The sequence below is a fragment of the Manis javanica genome, chromosome 9, assembly GCF_040802235.1.
Source record: "Manis javanica isolate MJ-LG chromosome 9, MJ_LKY, whole genome shotgun sequence".
Classification (NCBI taxonomy): Eukaryota; Metazoa; Chordata; class Mammalia; order Pholidota; family Manidae; genus Manis; species Manis javanica.
Window position 1 is genome coordinate 112,629,204 of NC_133164.1, and position 21,971 is coordinate 112,651,174.

The 21,971-nt window shown below is 40.3% G+C and overlaps 1 protein-coding gene across 3 annotated transcripts in view; it reads left to right on the plus strand.

Annotated features, from left to right (window-relative positions):
- The window catches only part of CDH20 (cadherin 20), a 189,524-nt gene that overhangs the window by 146,387 nt on the left and 21,166 nt on the right, over positions 1-21,971 (plus strand). For all 3 annotated transcript variants that reach the window (XM_037015805.2, XM_073213161.1, XM_073213162.1), the window contains exons 3-7: positions 2,628-2,922; positions 3,453-3,572; positions 5,903-6,070; positions 9,803-9,990; positions 18,221-18,474. In XM_037015805.2, the coding sequence (XP_036871700.1) occupies positions 2,628-2,922; positions 3,453-3,572; positions 5,903-6,070; positions 9,803-9,990; positions 18,221-18,474 (1,025 nt within the window). The remainder of the gene's footprint in view (positions 1-2,627; positions 2,923-3,452; positions 3,573-5,902; positions 6,071-9,802; positions 9,991-18,220; positions 18,475-21,971) is intronic.

The window sequence follows — 21,971 nt, forward strand, 5'->3', positions numbered from 1 at the left end:
GCAAGTCTGCACACAGCAAGCCAGTCTCTGCCTCTAGGCCTCTCTGCCCGCACAGCTGTCCTCCGGGCCTCTGTCCTCAGCACTAGCCAGCCTCTTCTCTGCTCTCCTTCAGCCTTGCAGCTGTGCCACCCTATGGCCCAGAACACTGGGTGGAGCTCTTTATATAGAGTCAATAGCAATGCATTGCCCACACATGTGCAGTGAGCTAGCCAACCAGGGCCAGGTGAGAATCCTGGCCACAGGAACTTTCATTTTATCCACACGATTTCACAAAAATCTTTAATCCTACACCCTACACTACTCAATATTAAGTCAATAAAACTTAATTGACCATTTGCTACATGTGAGCATCCACAGAAGAGTGAAAGCCACATGGTTCCTGCCCTCAGGAACACACAGCCTAGAGGGTTCCTCCAGTCCTTCTCCCGGTACAGATGAAACAAGAATAAGACCTGAGGTTCAGCCCAGACTCTCCTGACAACAGCCAGCAGATGGCTCCCGAGCAGCCAGAACCTCCTCGCAGAGCGCAGATGTTCAGCGTTTAGCCTCCTGTTACTTATGAAGCACTCCCCATCAGGGCGGAGAGCACTTACACTTGGCCTGCAATGATCACAAGGACGCTAATTTTTTTAAGGTTCATAAGACAAAACTGTTTTGATGATAAACAGAACATCTCAGAACAGGCCCAGTTACTTTACGTCAGCTTCTACTCCTTCTCTTTCCCCTAGATAATCGGTCATGCCCTAAACTAACCTATTTCATTCTAAGTAAAAGTACTATGCCACATGCCTTAAAATTACAGCATTTTGCATAAATATGTATATGTCTATTTATATGGACATATGTAAACATGCACACATGCTTTTTCTTTTTTAATCCTGAGACCCTGACTTCCTACTGCCTTCCTCTGCCTGGGAACCAGTTCCAGATGGGATGAATTTTCCTTTCTTTGTGGCCAGGTCTGAATAAAATGACTTTCTATTCTACGCAGTAAGAGCTGGGCACCTCTGCTTTTTGACTGCAGAAATAGAAGATCTGGATTGCGAGGAAATGTGAGAACTTCATATTCTAAATAGAATTCTTTAGACAGAAAAAATACCCACAACGATTTCTTCGGTCAATTTTATTCTTTTATTTCCCTTCTCTAGATAAGACACAGCTGAATTCCTCTAGGCAGCAAAATTGCTGCCTGCATGATTTGGCCATCAGGCAACCTGAGGTCACAACCTCCAAACCCATCCATGTCTGAGGATGTTGTGAATACATACATTTTCTGGTTCCTTCTTGGTGGCTGTGCCACTTACTCCTCAGAGTAGCGCTGTCCAGTAACACTTTAGGCGCCCTTTGCCACTGGACTATGCATAAGGAAAAAGCCAACAGGTTGTTTTTGCAGTCTCTGCTACACTCCTGAGGTTTGAAGGGAGAAGAGAGGAGCTGGGCACATTAATACCCTTTTCTTTATGCACATACATCATCATCATAATTGGCCCCATTTATAGTGTTCCTATTATGGGAAAGACACTCTGCTAGGTGCTTTACATACGTTAATTTCTAATGATCCCAACCACCCTGCAAAGTATGTATTAATGGTGTTGTCCACATTTATGAGGAATTTGAGAGTAACAAACATTAAAAAATTTTGTCAAGAGCACTCAAGTTATAACTGACATAGTGTTTGGACCAGATGCATTTGCCTCCCCAATCTAAACCTAACACCGGTTGTCTTTTTTACATACTAAATCGCATGAACTTCATTGTTGAACTGTGAAACGTGCTAAGAACCAGGCAGCAGCAGAGGTAATGGCTGTCCCCTGGGCCATGTAATTCCAGGGTTCTCACACTGTCATCAGAGATGCAGAAATGTATTTCTGAGCCTAATAGGAAAACAGGCTCCTTTCAAGAGTTGTTACAAAGTAATCTGGGAGGAAACATAGTTGGATGGGCAGGTAAAAGCTTGTGCATAACTCAGCCATTCACACAGATTTGAGTGATTCGATTATGAGTCCAGGAACTGATCCCACCAAAAGGAGATAAACACTGATGCAAAGAGTAAAAGCCAGCAACATAAGCGTAGTCCTACTGAGTGAAACAGAGGAACTGGGACCACAGAATCAGAGGTGCAAGAGCCTGTGGAGGTCATTTTCTATTTCGAGCACATTGGTCGAAGCCTATTTATTAATCTTCCGTTTTTCAGCCAACTTGAATCACCATAAAGTTTTTGAAACTCCAACACTTAATTTATACCACTTTTTTTATTTTAAAACGTTTAGGATTGTCTATTTTTCCTCTTAAGTGGGAATGTTGGAAATCCTTGTTAGACTTGCTCCTATTCTCACATTGATGAACTACACTTTCCAGAACCTGTTTTCTACACTTCTCAGGGACAGGAACTTAAAAAAACATGTGAGTGTGACATGGAAGAACTTTATTCAACAACCTATATTTGCTCTTTGATACAGTTACGTTCAATGCATATTAGTTCTTTGTAGACATATGATTTAAATGCTTAAGTGAAAAAAAAAATTCTTCCTGTTTGAAAGGAGGTCGTAAGTTTGGACCACACTGAAAATCTATTTCCAACACCTATTCATATCCGTAATGAGATTTCGATGTTCTTCTTTTCTCAGCTTCATTCAGACATGGATAGAGGGGACGGATCCATCAAATACATCCTCTCAGGAGAAGGCGCAGGCGTCGTGTTTACCATTGACGACACCACAGGAGACATCCACGCCATTCAGAGGCTCGATCGAGAGGAAAGGGCGCAGTACACTCTGAGGGCACAAGCCCTGGACAGGCGGACAGGCAGGCCGATGGAGCCGGAGTCGGAATTCATCATCAAGATCCAAGACATCAACGACAATGAGCCCAGGTTCCTGGATGGCCCTTACGTCGCCACAGTGCCAGAAATGTCGCCAGTGGGTAAGGTGGAGATTCACTGATTCTCACACACAGTGGGGCATCTTCCTGCCTATACTCAGAGAAGGGAGGATGTGAATAGCTCACAAATTAAAAAACTGAACCAGAAATGACACCCAAGTCCCTAGGCAGGCAGGAAGCTACTGAGACACTGAAATTAGTCATGGTACAAAATAATAGTAGTACTACACTTAGTATTTATACTCACTTCTGATTCTTTAAAAACAAAAGATAGACAATAAACAGATAATGACAGATAGACAGACAATGTTTAACTCGTAAGGGAGAAGTATTATGGCATTATGAGAAGAGCAATGAAGACTCCTTACTGGTAACTAAGAATATAAAACACAAATGACTCCCATCCCCACTAAAGAAAGGCAAGGTAGGAGTGGCGGAAGCTTGACCTAGAAGGGGCTCTCACACAAGGACGCAAACCTAACATCTGCAAATACTTTAGGGCGGCCCGCTCAGGACTGCACCAGCCTTCAGCAATTCCACTTCAACAGGCCTCCACCATCTCTCTTCCGCAGGGACCTCTGTTATCCAGGTGACAGCCACAGATGCCGACGATCCAACCTACGGCAGCAGTGCCCGGGTTGTATACAGCATTCTCCAGGGCCAGCCATATTTCTCTGTGGATTCCAAAACAGGTATTTGATATAACAGTTAAGTAGAAGTGTTCACTTTATTATTTGTAACTGCTCCGTATGACCAGGCCAACTCTGTTTTTCGAGGACTCTCCAGGGAGTGTATTAACCACAGAAGATTGTTATAACCTTTAGGACTAACAGAGCAAACCAGCACTGCCCTGGTCGGGGGCGGTCACAGCACTGGGAATAGACAGTATGCAGGGGCTGACTGGACAGGCCCTAAGGCCTGCCTCTCCACAGAAGTACGTTCTTACTGGCCTTCAGTAAACCCTACAATTGTATTTCTTCCCAGGGATTAAGGTCTTTTATCACTCCAGGAAGACCTGAGAGAACCTAGAAAGAGCCTCCAGTCCATCACCACTGAACAGATAAGGGAAGCGGGAACTGAGTGCAGATACGCCCCCCGGCGTGTAGGCTCATGTTCTTTCCACTGAACCACCTGAACTAAGCAGAGAACAAGGCAGGCCAAAGGAATGAATGCTGAGACAGACAGGTTTGGACGAGGGGGAAAAGAACACAGAGCAGGGGAGGTGGCCCTCACAAAGGTCAGTGCTGAGTGGGAAGTTCTAACAGGGAGGACAGCATAGAGAACCAGATGCGTAAGATGCAATAGCAGAAAAGGACAAACCAACGCAGTTTGTTTTTGTTTTGCTTTTTTTAAGTTTGACCTCAGGAGCTTGACTACAGAATTTGTATGTTTTATCTGTAAAAGATCCCCTTCAACACCTCCAAGTTGGGCAGAATGATTTTATCTATCACTTGCATGGGGCTTACTCCCTTTTAAAATACTTTCATAAATGTTACCACATTGGAGCCTCCCAATACTCTTGTGAACTCAGGAAATACATGGAAGTATTGCTATTCCCATTTTACATACAGGAAAACGGAGGGCCTAACAGTAACTGACAGGGAAATTGAGTAAAGAAACTCCAGCCACAGAGGTAAAGTCAATGGTGAATGCTCAAAGTCACCTCTTTATTTGAAAGAGAAAAAAGACATTTCTATTAGCAACCTGATAGAATTTTTTCCAGAAGTCCTAAGGGGAACCAGGCATTCAGAAAAGTATAACATAAAGGTAGAAAGTGAGGAATTGTAAATTAGTAGGCAGAAAAAAATTGCACTTAGGGACTTCAATAAAATAGCAACTTTAATAATTCCACGGATGGGGTAAGGGCCCGTAGGGGGCAAGCCCACAGGGAGGAAAAATACAGACAGGAAGACGGTAATGTGTCCTTTATATCCTAAAAGGAACCTTATATTATTTTGACAGCTCCCAAGGGACATCTTTAGGGTTAAGGTCAAAACTACATGAAAAGATAGTTACTGCTGTGCCCATGGGGCATTTGAAAAAAGAAAATGCTGCATATTTCACTTTAGAATGTTGTTACTATAATGCAGTATATACATTCTAGGAGTAAACTGGGGACAGGTCTGTGGTTCCCAGGCCCTTCCCTTTGCATGCAAAAGGTCTATTTAGCCAAGGGTCCTGTTGTGAACTTGCAGCACACAAGGCTTTAATCTTTGCCTAGAGTGCACAGAAGTCAACTTTTCTAAGTGGAAGGGTTAAAAGGGAAATGAAACATTACTGCACATCCTTGGCTGGATCAAAACAACATTTCACTGCATTTTTATTTAGACCCCTGGACTTAAATGAAACTATCATCACACTGCCACTTACTGTCTGAGGAAGTTCATCCCTTATTGCATGTTAAAAATAAACATGTCACAGAGCATCTTTCAGGTCCTAGCTTACAAATTCAGAGAAGCATAGAGTGAAGCAGAACATAACAATACAGAATGGATATATAACAAAAGGAAAATCAAATCAGAATTCCAACCCTGCTCATAGGTGCTGGGGAGGCGGGAAAAAACAGACTAGGGGTGAGTTGCCTAAAGAAGAGTCATTCACACTAGGGCTCTAGGGGCTGAAGAAAGAAGGAGCCGAAGGAGAATCATCTAAAATTACAGATTCGCAACATATAAGGCTTTGTTTTCTGGACCCAAAGCCCCAGTTTCCTTTGGTGAGAGGAGCCTGCAGCTGCCTCAGACTACGACTGCCCAAGTCGGTTAGAGAGCGTTGCTGCCCCCTCCTGTCTGTCTCAGTAATGGTGCCCGAGGAAATCGGCGTCTAAGCTCTGCCTGCTGGAAGAGTATTTGTTCACCATTTAAGCACAGCACTTCTTTGAAACTGGGCTTCGGACCTCAAGTTTAATAAAATATAGGTGACTTGCTCTAAGCAGTCACAGTGCACAAGTGAGAAACCTAGAAACCAATCTTAAAAGCTGGACTGTGGTTGTGATTTTCAAAACAAAGTTGTTTCTATCCCGCAGGTGTTATTAGGACGGCACTCATGAACATGGACCGAGAAGCCAAAGAGTACTATGAAGTGATTATCCAAGCCAAGGACATGGGAGGGCAGCTTGGAGGATTAGCTGGGACCACAACGGTCAACATCACCCTCTCGGACGTCAACGATAACCCACCCCGCTTTCCCCAGAGTGAGTACCTCCCCAGTCAGAGCACAGATGTCAGGCCAGAGAGATGACCTACTAGAGAGGTGAGAAAGGTCAGTGTGAGATCGTCTTCACGTTCAGGCTTTCATGGATTCCTTTCCTACATTTAGCATGCAACCCTCACGTGACCAGTCCCCCTGAGGATCTCCACATCCGTAGCGCCAAACCGTGTTCCTCACTTTTCCCATTTTCACCTCCCTCTGGAGCCCTTTCAGACGTTTTTCCTTGACCGCCACGCCCTGCACCAATCCCAATAAAATGAAATACAGAGGGATAAGATTTTGTTAACCAGGGTTGAACTTTGGAGAGCCACAACCCACGTAATATCTAAGATTTATTTCACCTTTCTGCACCACCAGAACCAATTTTTGTCCCCTTGGGGGCAATACTGTCCCTGTTGAGCATGCATGCAGGGAAATAAGCCAGAACTGCAGGTGAACACAGGGCCCCATGTGGCCACCTTGATCAGTCAATTCACAAGCAGGTGCCAAGCAGGTGCTTTGTAAGGGCACTGGCCTCAAGATGCTTGAAATCCACCACCTGCCCCTGTGAAGCACAAAATCCACGTGGGGAGTATACATTCTACACTCAGTAAAAGCAAACCAAGAAGCAGTATTTGCTGCGCCACCTGGTCAGTGCAGAACGAAGCCTTTACAATATACTAAGAAGAAAGGCACCTTCACAGGAGAAGGTTTCAACTGGGAATTGAAGCATGTAAAGGATTTAAACAGGCAGAAAGGAGAACATTCCAGAAGGAGAAAGCCATTCATTCATTCATTCAAAGAACATTTCTTTTGGCCACGATTCTAAGCATAGGAAACAGAGCAGTATACAAAACAAATGAAATCTCTGCTCTCCTGAGCTCATCTGAGTAGAAACACGAATACAAGGGGCAAAAAATGTATACATAAAGACCTGGAAATAAAGTTGCAAATGTAATTTTATGTTCAAAGACACCTAAAATGGAGACCTACTTGTCATTGTTTCAAGTACATTATATTTCTAGCGGAAGTCACTGAGGAGTTTTTGAGCAAGGGAGACATAAAGAAAGGCTTACCTGATAGCCATGTACTGGTCAGGCTGGCCTGGGTGGAGTCTAGAATCAGGGGAGTCCATCAGGAGGCTCTTAGAGTGGTCCAGATTTGAACTGCTAAGAACTCAAGGAATGGCGAAAGGAATGGAGTGGGACAAATAAGAAAAGATGGATTTCTGCCTCTTGCTTTCTGGGCCAAGAGAACTGAGGCAGAGGGCAGAGACAAAGACAACAATGAGGTTTCAGTCTGGGAGAAGAATTATACTACTGATAGAAAGAGAAAATGCACAATGCAACTAGTGGCAGGGAGAAGGAGACAGATTCAGATTTGAATATCAAGTGACAGCAGGTCAATCAGACAGAGTGTCCTTAAGGAAGGTGGAAATAACAGAGCTAATACTGTGGGCTGGAGCCCAGGAACGGAGATGCGAATTTCAGAAGCAGCTGCTCAGAGGAGGCAGTTAGAGAACACATTCCAGGGAAATCAGGTTAAAAAAATAAAAAGAAGAAGAAACAAAAAAACAAAAGAATTAAGCTAGACCATCAGCTGAATAGTATTTGTGAGTCAGTCAGCACAAGTGGTGTGAGTAAGGAGGTCACTAAGCTGACTGGCTCTACAGCACAAAAGAGTAATGCATGAGTTTCTGAAATGCCATATGGACTGCTTTCTTTCTGCATTACTGACTCTGGGGGTCCATCTTTATTATTTCATGAACGACTATAGTGTGCATGCTGCAGACTGTAGATTCTTGAACATCCTGGACTATACTGTGTGGCTTTTTAAATTGGACACTAGACGAATCTCTGATGAAAGCAGAAAGGGCAAAAGTAGGGAGTTATTGCAGAGCTCACAGCTTGGACATTCTGTAGGAAAGTCTTACCCCCCAAACATGGTGGCTTCACAACAGCATCACACAATACAATGACAACCGGGGCTTTAGTCCTGCCCCCCAAGCCAACATCTTAACACTATGCTAAAGCATATACTTTCAGTCACCACTTTTTTGAAAGAATGGAGAATCTAGCAGAGGGCAAGTAGGGATTGTGTTGCAGCGAAGACAAAATGGAAATGTGTGAAAGTGATGACTCCAAACATTCTTCCCATATTATCTCTGCTTCCTCTAAAAGAGCTGTTATTTGGGGGCTTTTAAAAATGTTTATCTCACCCTTAAATATTTCCCCCCTCTGACAATTGAAAACTAAGTTTAAATGATCTCATAAACATACCTTAGATAAATTATTCTGCATTAATTAATAATTAATTAATTTCTGATTTCTCATTCTAGGAATTCCATTTTCCTTCTTTTTTTCCTTCATAACTGATTATTAGATGTTGACAAAATGACACACCTACTATTTTATATTGAATAAGCCCTGTCACCTTTAAACTGAGCAAAATATAATGGAACAGCAAGATCTCAGGCTATTTCTAATATAATATAATGTATCACGTGTAGAAATTTTATGCATATGTTTGCTGAAACACAGAACACATAGCTTTCCTGGTGTGGAGAAAATTACAGGCAGATACTGTTTGTTTTTCCCAAAAGTTCTGCAGCAGCAGTCTAATGCATCAACAACTTTGAAACTGAATAAAAAGAGATCATGATTTCCAAGTGCCTGCCAACTTGGTACACACATTAGTGATTTCCTGGCTCATATTTGCAAAAAACACGCATTATTTCTTCTCCTGTGCAACGGAGGGTGCTGTGAGCTGGCTGGATGCTGACAGCCTCCCCGAAATCGTTGTGAGACTCAAGCTGTCATTACCAGGGCTTCCCTGTAGCTTACAATACATACTGGAATAAAAAGACCACGTATATTGGAGTATGATTGTGTGATTTTCTTTGTTATTGAGTCAGTTACATTCTAAGTGACAAAACAATGAAGAACATCAGAAAGTTGAATGCCAGAGAAGGGAAGTTAGCAAAGATACAACTCCACTGAGATGAAAATTAACTAAACTTAATTTTGAATTCAGGATATCAAGTTGAAAAGAATATTACCAGCTCTGAGCTTCTTCCATATGTGAAAACTTTGCAGGTATTTTATTCTGGAACAAGAGAACAAGAAGTATCAGAGATTTGTCCATGGAGGGGCTGCCAGCGGGCAGACCCAGGTGACAACACGTGGAGCTGGTGGAGTGTGCTCTCTGAGGCTCTGCCTCCCGTACCAGTCAGTCACTGGCTGCCATTAAATATGGACAAGTGGTCACAGAGATGGACACTCAGTTCACTGGCCAGACAACGAAAAAAACTGCAGGCATTTGAAATGTGAACAGAATAAATATGCACTTTGTGACCATTTTACTATTTTTTTCAGTAGGAATTAACACTTTGGAAAATGGTTCATTAGGAAGAATGAAAAGATTGGAAAGCAAGGGACTTCCTTCCTACCACTCTGAAGGTAGATTCACTGAAATAAATATTTTTGCTTTTGTCCTGTCCTGCTCTTAGGATTCTGGTCAAGCTATTTTGGCCCCTCCTTCTCGAACACCTAGTACAGGCCATGAACTGACACCATTCACTCAACCTCTTTGGATCTGTTTTTCATCGGCAGAACTTAAGTTTTAATTGCAGAACCAGGGGAAGATGCTTTGCACAGCATGCCTGACGTGTGATACTGATGAAGCATTTTTTACAGTGGCAGATGACAAGAATGCATGTTGTGACCTTTCTTCACAGAACACTACCAGATGAGCGTGCTGGAATCGGCCCCGGTGAGCTCCACCGTGGGCAGGGTGTTTGCCAAGGACTTGGACGAGGGAACCAACGCAGAGATGAAGTACACCATCGTGGACGGGGATGGTGCAGATGCCTTTGACATCAACACAGATCCCAATTTCCAAGTCGGCATCATAACTGTGAAGAAGGTAACACGACTGTTCTTCCCAAATCATTTCAGTGGGGGCTCTGAATGTATATGAGATGTTAGTAAGGGCTGTTGGACTATTTGTACGTATTGCTTCAAATCCTGACAAGCGCTTTCCACTTATTAAAAAACAACAACTCTTACTCCTTCTGCTTCCGTGTAAATACCGGCTGTGTCATCATTTCACAGAGAGGGACCAGGTCATGATAAAAACGCCCTGTACTTAGTACTTAGCTCAGTATTTAGCCACTTAAAACTATTGTAGTTCAACTGCCTAATGTTAATGACTTGACCAATATTTGCACTTGAATGACACTCATTTTTCCACCATGGTATACAATAACAATAGAGCAAACTGTATTATTATTTATGAATCTTTAAATAACATTCAGTGATTTTTTTTAATTGCTACTTGAAGATCCAGAGATGCTAATTAGACTTGGAAAAGCTTTATAAAACATAGCTGCTGTGGGGTTTGTGGGGGAGACTTGGTGAAGGGGGGAGCCTAGTAAACATAATGTTCTTCCTGTAATTGTAGATTAATGATACCAAAATAAAAAAAAATAAAAAAACATAGCTGCTGAGTAATGTTACCACTTCAAACTTCTTTGCTTCATGGGAAGTTACCAAGTGTCTGAATGTGAGCTATGGAGTCTTTCTGTGGCGTAAAACACATATGATTATAATAAGGTAAAAGAAAAAACTTCTTGAAAATTGAAATTTTAACATCCTAGTGAATATATACCTGATGAAATATATTAGCTCAAAAACTCATTATTTATTCTTCCTTTTCCTTCACTTTACATAAAAAAACCCAATATATCTTAACTTATTTATTCAACAAATATTTGTTGAGTGTCTGCCTATATGCCAAGTATTATTCTAGGCGTTTAATGTAGAGAGTAAATAAAATAACCAAAAACATCTGCCCTCATGGAACTTACATTCTAGCAAAGGGAAGAAGACAATCAAAATAGCAAGAAAGTCAAAAAGTATTACATTAGAAAGTGATAAATGCTATGGAGGGAGGGGTGAAATAGATAAGTAAGAGCAGAAGGGCCAAGGTGACTTCAGATTTAAATTGGGTGGATTCAGCCTTAAGGAGAAAACAGATCCTACCATTCGCAACAACATGGATGGAGCTAGAGGGTATTATGCTCAGTGAAATAAGCCAGGCAGAGAAAGACAAGTCCCAAATGATTGCACTCATATGTGGAGTATAAGAGCAAAGAAAAACTGAAGGAACAAAACAGCAGCAGACTCACAGAACCCACAAATGGACTGACAGTTACCAAAGGGAAAGGGACTGGGGAGGGTGGGTGGGAAGGGAGGAAGAAGGGGAATAAGGGGCATTACGATTAGCACATGATGTAGGGGGGGAGGGGCATGGGGAAGGCAGAATAGCACAGAGAAGACAAATAGTGACTGTATAGCATCTTACTATGCTGATGGACAGTGACTATAATGGGGTATGTAGTGGGGACTTGATAATGGCAGGAGTCTAGTAACCACAATTAATGATATCAAAATAAAAAAAAATGTTTAATGTAAATTGGGTGACTGGGACTGGCCTCATAGAGAAGTGACATTTATACAAAGACTAAGGGGGGCTTATTCACAGCAGAGCTGGGCAGGCTGACAAGGCCCAATCCTCAGAGCCGATGACTGTATATGGCAGCCCTGAAGGTAAGCCAATGGGCATGAAATACTGAGAAAACTGTTTCAGGTAAAGGGTCAAGCAGAACAAAGGTCATGAGGTGGAATTCTGCCTGGTTTGTTTCAAGCACAACAGGGTGGGTGATAAGGTTGTGTGGAGGGCGAAACAAGCAGATGAAAAACATCAGAAAAATAACAAGGGGGCCAGATTGTATAGGGCTTCATAGGCTGATGTAAGGACTTGGGGTTTTACTCTGAGTAAAGTAGGTAACAACTAGAGGACTTCCTCAGATGTGCGACACGCCTGACTTTCCTTATAAAACAATTACTCTGTGTTGAGAAAAGACCATAAGGGGACAAGGAGAACAGGAGAGGCTCCTGCAATGATCCAGGTAGGAGACGACAGTGGCCTGGCCCAGGATAGTGGGAACTGACAGCAGGAACGGAAGAGTGCAGAGTTCTCACATACACAAGAGGCTCAGAGCTGGAAATGTTCTTTTCAACTTGATACCCTGAATTCAAAATTATGTTTAGTTCATTTTCATTTCAATGGAGTTGTATCTTTACTGTAAACTTCCCTTCTCTGGAGCTCAAGTTTTTGATGTTCTTCAATAATTTGGCAATTATAAGGTTATTTTATTTGTCAATCATAATTGATTATTTACTCTATACAATGAAGTAGAAGAGGTCAGAATCTGGATATATCATGAAAGTAGAGCAAACAGGACATCCTAACAGATTGGATGAGGATATGAAAGAAAGAAAAGAGTCAATTCAGCAACCAGAACAGAGTTGTTGTTAACTGAGATGGGGAAGTCTACAGGTAGAGAAAGTGGCAGGGCGGGCAAACACGGATTAAATTCTAGATGTGCTATGTTTACAATGCCTATTAGACACCCAAGTGGAGATGTGTAATAGCTGCCGGTTATAGGAGTCTGGGGTTTGGAGAAGAGTTCTGGGCTCGAAATATAAATTTGGGAGGTCATGAGCACATAGATGGCACTCAAAGCAAATAAAACAGAATGGTATTCCAAGGGCCCGCGCACAGATGGAGAAGGCAGTGAAATGAGGCCTGCAGCACCCCAACATGAAGAGACTGGGAGAAGAGCAGGGAGACTGAGAAGGAGAGACTAGGGAGGCAGGAGGAAAATCAAGGGAGCGCGTGTCCCGGAAGGCATGAAGGAAAGCTCCCAAGAGAAGGGAAGGACCACCTCTAACAAATGCTGCCGAAGATCGTCTAAGAACACTGAAAATTACCACAGACTTGAGGAACATAAAGGTCATTGATGACCTCGAAAAAAGCAACAAAGCCATAACTCAGAATGTGGCAGAAGTTAATGTGTTAATAATAACTTTACACTGTTCCACTGAGTTAATGCTGCTTTTGAAGGGAAGAGTTCACGTTTGTCCTGTGCTAAAACCAAACACACCAAAAGAACAGAAAAACCTAGCATTCCACCAACAAGAAATCTTTACAACCAGCATGCATGACCTCAAAAAAGTACAAAATGCTGCGATTAACTTCAGAATCATCAAATAAATCTGAAAATAACTGAAGTATTTGCAGTTTATCTTATTCTCATTCTTTGAGAATTAATAACATGCCAGAATTATAAAAGGTGACTAGAAATAGTAATCAATTTAGTGTATGACATAGGATTAAGAACATTCCCTTATTATATGGCATGCCTCAGTTAACAACAATACATTGCTTATCATGACTGGCAACTATAAACAAGGTAAATGCTCAAAGTTTGGGATAATTATTGCTTCTTTAATGAAGATATTCTCTTAAAAAAAATTAAGCAAACAGAAAAAGGGTTTTTGGGATTCCCAATATATTTTATTTTTTATACCTTAAAATAATATGTAAGGTACTTCTAAGTAATAATACTAGCTTCTGTCAAATTATTAGAATGTAACTTAGACCTTATTACAAGCCACTCAAAAAATATTAACTACTACAATTTTTTATCTGAAAAGAACCTCAAAATGTCATTTCTCCAGTTCCCTTACCTGGGAAAAAAATTAAACTTTGTAAGACAGAACACTGTCTTTCACTGTCATTACTAAAACTATGTCCATGTTTAATCAAAACCTGTATGTTTTGCCAAGGTCATTTGGATTTCTCTTCTGAACTTATGAGGTGCCAGAAAATAGAATTAAGAAAGAGGTCAATAAATTGGGTAGATGGACAAGTCAAATATAATAAATACTTCAGACGCTACTGACTGCTCAATCCATACCTTTGGAAAAACATTCACTCAGAAGCCTGATCCACACCCATCTTCCTACGGTGTCATTAATAATCTCATATAAAATGGAAACACAAGTACTGTTTTTGATTTATTTCACTAAGCCCTATTATTCATCTACAAAGCACACATGTCTTCAAAAAGAGAAATTGAGGTGAATTGATAGAATTGGATATTCATAAAACCACACTGATTACTACCCAGTACCTTGGGTCTTTTTGGCTTTTAAGTAATCAATCAACTGATTTTCAGTCTCTTAACTTAAATGCTTGAAAGATAACTTGAACTACATATTTTTTCAGAATGTTCTTTATTCTACATATGCATGCTACCACACCATTCTTCAGCATTCAGCATGTCTGCCAGCATCCAGCATACCATAAGCAAGTGTTTGGAATCCACTCTCCTCTTAGGCAGACCATAAAGTACAAAATGTCTGTATTTCATTTCATCAAATCTAAGATGCCCATGAAATGTAAATCTTATCACTGTGTTATTTACCATTTTAAAAAAAAACCTCTTGCCAATGTAAATGATGTGCTTTCTTATTCCTTATAGTTATTGTAAAAGTTCTTGTAGACACACACATATATGCTTCACGAATACCAGATTTATTCCCTGCTATTGTTTCCATGCCATTCTGCAATACAACAACTTTTGTTTCAATATCAAATCATAATACAATCTTCTTGAAAACATTTTAGAAGGCAATAAAGTTCAACACATGTAGTACCAACAGTGTGCAGAATTAAACTCAATTACAAAGTGAACAGCTTTGACCAGGTTTGACTTGGACAGAGACAACTGCACCCTAAATTCTGTTGGGCCTAAAGCAATTATAAGGTGCTATCAATCAGAGAAGCAATCCTACTTCCAAAATGTCAAAATATTTAAAAATGCACACCTTTGAATCACTGCCACACAATAACATAAAATCTGTATATATTCTCACTCACACTGGAAAACATTTTTCCACTGCTCTATGTAATAACTTTTCTGCTGCCTTTTGGGTTTTAGGCCCTCATAGACACTGGGTAAAATCCATTTAAGTCATAGCACTTGCCCTTGAATCTGGTGAGAGGGACCAACATAGAAAGAAATATTTATAATATAAAACAAGAACAGCCATAATGGAAGTATGACAAAGCGGAACAGCGGAGACAAAAATTACATTACTCTGCCTAGGGGAGCTGCATTCCTATTCAGTGCCATAATTTTCATGACTCTATTCCCAAGAACATAAAGCCTTTCCATTTTTACGTGCTCCGACTCAGGAAATTTCTTGAATTTGGAACTTGGATCCTCAGACATTAGGAAGTACTCTTTGGCACACTATTATTAAAATGGAAGTAAATAATTATTTGATGTTTTAAAAAAGGTAAGTATAAAAACTTTCCCAGAGAGAAAAGTCACATTAATGTATCAATTGTAGGCAATTTTAAGCTAAGGGTATTTAAGGCAATGCTCTCTTTCATTTTTAAGTAATAAAATTATCTAAGTGAGGAGACAATAATATTAAATAATATAATAATCACTAGGTAACCTACTTAAAAAGAAATTTAAACAACGATCAAAGACCTTAGTCTCTTTAACACATAGTACTAGAACAACTGGATATCCATATGCAAAAAAGAAAAAAGAACTTTGATTCATACCTCATAAAAATAAACTCAAAATGGATCATAAAACCTAAATAAAAAACTAAAAATCTAAAATTTCTAGAAGGAAACAGGAAAAAATCTTTGTGACCCTAATTAGGCAAAGATGTCTTAGATATGACACCAAAATCCCAATCTACATGAGAATAAGTGATAAGACTTCATTAAAATTAAATGAGTTTCTTCTCAAGTTACTGCTTAGTGAATAAAAGGACAAATCACAGACTGAGAGAAAATATTTGCAAATCACATGTCTGATAATGGACCTGAATATAGAATACATAAGAATACATAGAATACAAAAGAAATATAAAAATGCTCAGTATCATTTGGCATTAGGGAAATGCAAATCAAAACCACAATGAGATACAACTTCATACCCACCAGGATGGCTAAAATCAGAAAAACTGACAAAACCAAATAAAGACAAGGATGTAGAGCAACTAGCACACTCATTTATTCTTGGTGGGAATGCAAAATGGTACAAACACTTGGAGACCTGGTTTGGAAGTTTCTTACAAAGCTAACAGTACACTTATCATACAATCCTGCAATATGCCACCTGTAGGTATTTACCAAAGTTCAATGAAAGCCTATGTTCCCAAAAAACTACACAAATGTTCACAGCAGTGTTACTCATAACAGTCAGAAATTGTAAATAACCCAAATGCACCTCTTCTGAAGAATGGGAAAAAAAACATGCTGGAAGATTACTCAGCAATAAAAAGGGACAAACTATTCCATTCGATACAAAAACACATATGAATCTCAAATGCATCATGCTAACTGAAAGAAACCAGACTCAAAAGAGCATACACTGAATGACTCCATTTATATGACATTCTTGCAAAAGGGAGATAGATCAGTGGTTCCCAGTGGAGTGGGGCTGACCGCACAGGAGCACAGGACAAGGGGTGGCAGGTGACCAAACTGTTCTTTATCTTATCATGGTAGAAACATAACTGTATACACATGTCAAAACCTGAAAAATTTTACACTGAAAAAGATGAATTTTAATGTATGTAAATTACAACTTAATTTACAAAACAAACCCAACATTCACACCAAATTAGAAAAATGACTTAAAATTAAGGGAAAAACAACTTTACCTAGCTCAAACTGAACATGAACAGCAGTGCCCACTTTGGGCTACCCATATTTAAGGAGAGAATGTAAAGAAAATAGAAATCTACCCTGAAAAGTAAATAAAACAAACGGGTACAACTATTCCTTCAAATACACTGTAATTTCAGGGTCAGATTTCCTGTTAATGGAAATTTTGCCTTTTAACTAAAAAATAGGAGGTGGGTCAGGCCAGTGGAAACAGCTGCTTAGTTTAATTGGGAATGACTGACTTTATGCAACAAAGCATACAATGCAGGGAGCTAAGTCAATGCAAAACCAGTAGTCATCAAACAGCAGCAACACACCACACAAAATACTTTTTGTTAGAATTTGATATAACAAAGTTAGTTACAGCAACTCCTACTACTGTGTCTCAAAAGCAAAGCAGCTGTTTAAATGGACATCTTTCTAACTGACGTGTGCTAGCATTCAGCATATTTTATGAAAAAAAAAAAGCACAGGCAAACACTTAGCTAGAAAAATATGAGTCTTTGCCAAGTTGACATGTGACTTAAGCTATCCATCATAAGCATTTTACAGGACTGACTTTCCATGAATTTTTTTATTGATATGTTCTGAAGTGAATATCACTTAAAACATTTAAACATTTTTGTCGGTTTAAAAAAACATAATTATTCTTATTAAAAAAACATGAATTGTTCTTAAGAAAGAGTGTTCACTTTTTCCCTAAAGTGTTCTATTATTTTGACATGCCACATTCTGAAGGGAGGAATAGATCAAAAAAAAGAAAAAAAAGAAACCAAAAAAAAGTGTGTTATGATATAGAGCTTTACTAGACAGAGTTAAAATTCTGTGGATGAGCAGTGAATGAGGAATTAAAGATCTCCATAAGCAGTTCTACTCTGACACTATGTAACCATTAATTAATCCAGTCTTCTGAGCTCTCCGGGTCTCAGTTTCTTCAACTGTAAACTGAGGTGTTGGATTAGGTTTTTAAAAAAGAACACCTATGATAAACTAAATACACAATACAGATCTGACAGTGCCCTGAGAACCCTTATGCAACGGTCGTGATAGTTTTTTGGAAAAAAACACTATTGCCTTTGTACACAATAATTCTTTATTTTAGGAAGAAAATGGAAAAGCCTTTTTTTACGGAAGAAAACGGCAAGTGTTATGAATATTGTGACCCAGAATCAAACTCTCTCTTAATTATCATGACATCTTTTCAAATGAACAAGAATCTCTAAAGGTGACCAATCTGATTAAAGAATAGACATGTTAAGCTGAGATTTCCCAAAATACAGTGGCTCTCTTAATCAGCAAACTGCCTTCCTTCACTAACAGTGAAGTGTCTAGCATCTTCCCTGTATCTTCTTTACCCAACTTGTTGAAACTGACATTAAAACCAAAAACTACAGAACAAAGGAAAAATTCTCCAGGTTTTTCCCCTTGCCTCTTTTCCAACATTTTAATGAATTTGGGCATCTTCCCACCAGCCACTAGTAGCGGTCATCCTTCAGAACCCTGACATGCGTGCTCATGGCTAATCAACTTCCTTGTCATTGCTTTCCAGCCTTTGAGTTTTGAAAGCAAGAAAAGCTACACCTTAAAAGTGGAAGGAGCCAATCCACACCTAGAGGCGCGTTTTCTGAACCTGGGCCCGTTTCAGGACACAACAACAGTGCACATCAGTGTGGAGGATGTGGATGAGCCCCCTGTATTTGAACCTGGCTTTTATTTTGTGGAGGTTCCTGAGGATGTGGCAATTGGAACGACCATACAGATCATTTCTGCCAAGGATCCAGATGTGACCAACAACTCAATCAGGTTTTTCCACAAATTTCACCTTTCTCTTATGTCTTGGAATCTTCCCTTCCCTGGTATCTAATTTTCTAGCACTTTTTACTTCTTCCATCTTAGAGACTCTCCTCTTGAAGTTCTTTCTGTTTAAATAACATGGCCTTTTCATGTTATTAGACATGAAGAATCATTATGTCTACAGCTGTCAACTGGTTCAGCAACATACACACACACACACCCTTCATTCTCAATCGTGGCCCTTACTGACATTTTGGGCTGGACAATTCTTCGCATGAGCTGCTGTCCTGTGCACTATACATGTGCAGCAGTATCTCTGATCTCTACCCACTAAATGCCAGAAATGCCAGTAGCACCCCAAGTTGTAACAAGCTAAAATATCCCCAGATACTGCCAAATGTCCCAGGAGCAGAAAAGGGTGGGACCAAAATAATCCCCAATTAAGAACAATGAATTCAAAGCACAGACACACTGCTATCAAAATATGGAGAACATGAAGGTGATCACTGCACGTTCTTTCATTATGAACATCTGACATTTTTACTGCTAAAAAAAATACTATATACATTTCCATATAGTAGAGAAAGAATAGACATAGAAACTACTCCTGCTGTCAATGGCCTTCAATGCCTTATAGACTGGCCAGACAGAGCTTGCTACTGCGAGCCCACATATCAGTATCTCTAAGCAAGTTTTTAACTTAAAGACTCCAACCTAAATGTTTCCCTGTTTCCCCCTCAAAGCAGGGAGGAGAGCTGCTCTTACAGACACGGCCATTTCCCATCAACTCAGGAACCAAAGAGCAAACAGCTGGTAGACAGGCTGACACCTCAACCTTCCAGAGCAACTGCCAAGCCTCTGAAGCTTGATACAAAAGATCAGGATTCCAGGGCTGTTTGAGGCCATCTGTCACATTAATTGTTGAAAGCCACATGGTAAAATGGATCTGGTGCTTTAGTGAAGATTACACATTTTAAACACAACCCCAATTTATCAAATGCCTTTTTCTGTCAGTGGTTACTTCCCTTACCTGGTACTATTCTGGATTTAATGAAAATGTGGGTCTGCAGTTTAACTCTCAGCTTCTCTCCTGAGAATAACAATACTGGGGGAAATCTGCTTCCTCTAAACAATTAGTAAACATTTCACATTTTCAGGCATTAAAATAGCTAAAATGACTTTGTTTGAATTCTGATACTTGATTTTTAGAAAGCAAATTATCTTTCTACTATGAATTATACCAATCTTAAAGGAGTGATATTTTAAGCTTAAGCCTTTTAAATGTACAATAGGGTGGGGACAAGTTATGAAATCATATTATCCCCAAAGCAAGCACAACATAAGTTAAACAGATTCTGTTATAAACTTCTATTTCAGAAACCAACAAATATATCTACCTTCTGATAAACTAATTCATCTGTACATATTAGAGAAGACACTGTGGGAAAATTTTTGGAGACTGTAACTTTCAGGAGGAAAAGGTTTGAAATAAAACAAGCAAAAGCTTGAGAAAAATCATTTCCCATTGATAAAATAGCAAGTCAGAATACCAACTGGATACTGCCACATCTTTCAAGATTCTGACTTTGGACTCCTGCATGAAAGCCCTGGAAATGTGGTTCTGAACTATAGGAGTCACAATACTAAATGATAAGCAAATCAGGAAACACACACACACACACACACCCTACAGTTTGTGTGCACGATTTGGGACTAAATGTTAGGCATCATGTTAAGACTTAGTTGGGAATGAAAGAGAATCACCAGCAGGGCACAGAACAAAATGAGGCACGCAAATGAAGGAATGGAATCCTGTCTGGCTAACAGAAAACGCTGCTTCAGATGATGTGACTCTGAAAACCATCAGTTGGCTGGCACGACACAGCAGCTAGCATCAGGGAGGCACATAATGGAGTGCCTGTCTATTCCAACAGATCCCAGGCAGGAGCAATCCAAGAATGAACAGACCAGAGGCACAGAGCAGGGTACACTGGGGTTATTCTGGGGCAGGACTCTAGGGCCTAAGAGAGAAACTGGCAAAAACAAGGCAACAGCCACAGGCCTGGAGGTAACAAGATAAGCATTCAGGAACAGGGGCAAGAAGTCCACTGGTCAGCACTGGGGATGACTCTCCATCTGCAGTTCTGTTGCAGCAAAGGAGAACTCAAATTGCTGACTCTTTGTACTGTCCCACAGAAATAAAGAATGGTCTTTGGACCTGAGCATAACATTGAGATCCTGGACACTCACAGGAAAGAGCAAATAAAAGTCAAAGTTCTAGCTATCATTTAATAAACCCATTTGAGAATTACTTTCATATGTTCTCTATCTCCAAAGTGCTCGTTTTATCCCTGTTTTTCCTATAAAAGTTATTTTCCTTTTAATAATTTGCATGTTATATGCTGCCAGGCTATCTAGTTTATCTCTGCATTTTATTAGAAATAAATGATTTATATTAAAACACATATTACTCACAAGAGTCAGTATATCACCTGAAGTTAAAATGTTACAGATAAAAGGCCATTTAACTTTTTAAAAAGATTATTAGGACTTTTATAATCTCCTTTCTAGAAGTTCATGGTGTGTTCAGGCATATAAGCTGATCAGCATTTACTAGTGAATTCCAAAACTAAGTCTCCAGATTTAGTTATATGTACATGAAAAACACAATGCTTGGATCTCCTCAATTTGTAATAAATGCTCACGGCATTTCTGACAAGCAGGAAACTGAACCATTTGGCAACTGAAATCAGCTTTCTACTGGTGTGGGAAGAGCCTGCCCTCCTGTGGCATCCCAGGGTGTCTATGTGGACTTAGCAAGCCTGCCCGTGATGCCCGCCTCCAACTTGCTCCCAAGTTCAGAGACCATCCTCAGCCAAGCAAGCAAGCAGGGAGTCCAGTGAATGCCAGCTACTGTTTGCTGGAGGCAGTTCTGTTATGTGAATGTTATGCGTATTCTGCCCATAGCTGGTGAGAATATTATGGGGAGAGAAAGAAAAACCACCTACATAATTCACTAGTGTGTCCCAATTTCCTCATTTTCCATCTGCATCTACATGTTTCATTTGTTCTCCTGCCTCCTAAAACTTGGCCCAGTGTCCCACTCAGAGCAGTGAAAGCTCTTATTGCCTCAATTCAGGCCCCATCTGGGAAACTGGAAAGGGATGCCACTTGATGAAGGAGGCTTCTCTGAGGCAGGCTCTCTGCGCCACCAGGCAGGACTGTCATGGGCTCTGTTAGTTATTCCACCACTCCATCTCCCATACCATCTGTGACATGTGTTACTGCACTGCAGGTGTGAGGGCGCAGAAAGCTGATTCTTCATAGGCTGCCTCTCCCCTCAGCATGGTGCCTATCTTGGAAAGCCACCCTCAGGGTTATGGCTCTGTGGGCTGAATGGCTGGCTTTTCTCATGTGTGGGAAGCTGAAACAAAAGACTGCCATGAGCCAACCAGTACTTTTTCCTAAGACAAATTCAACTCTTAAAAAGCCAGTAAACATTAAAA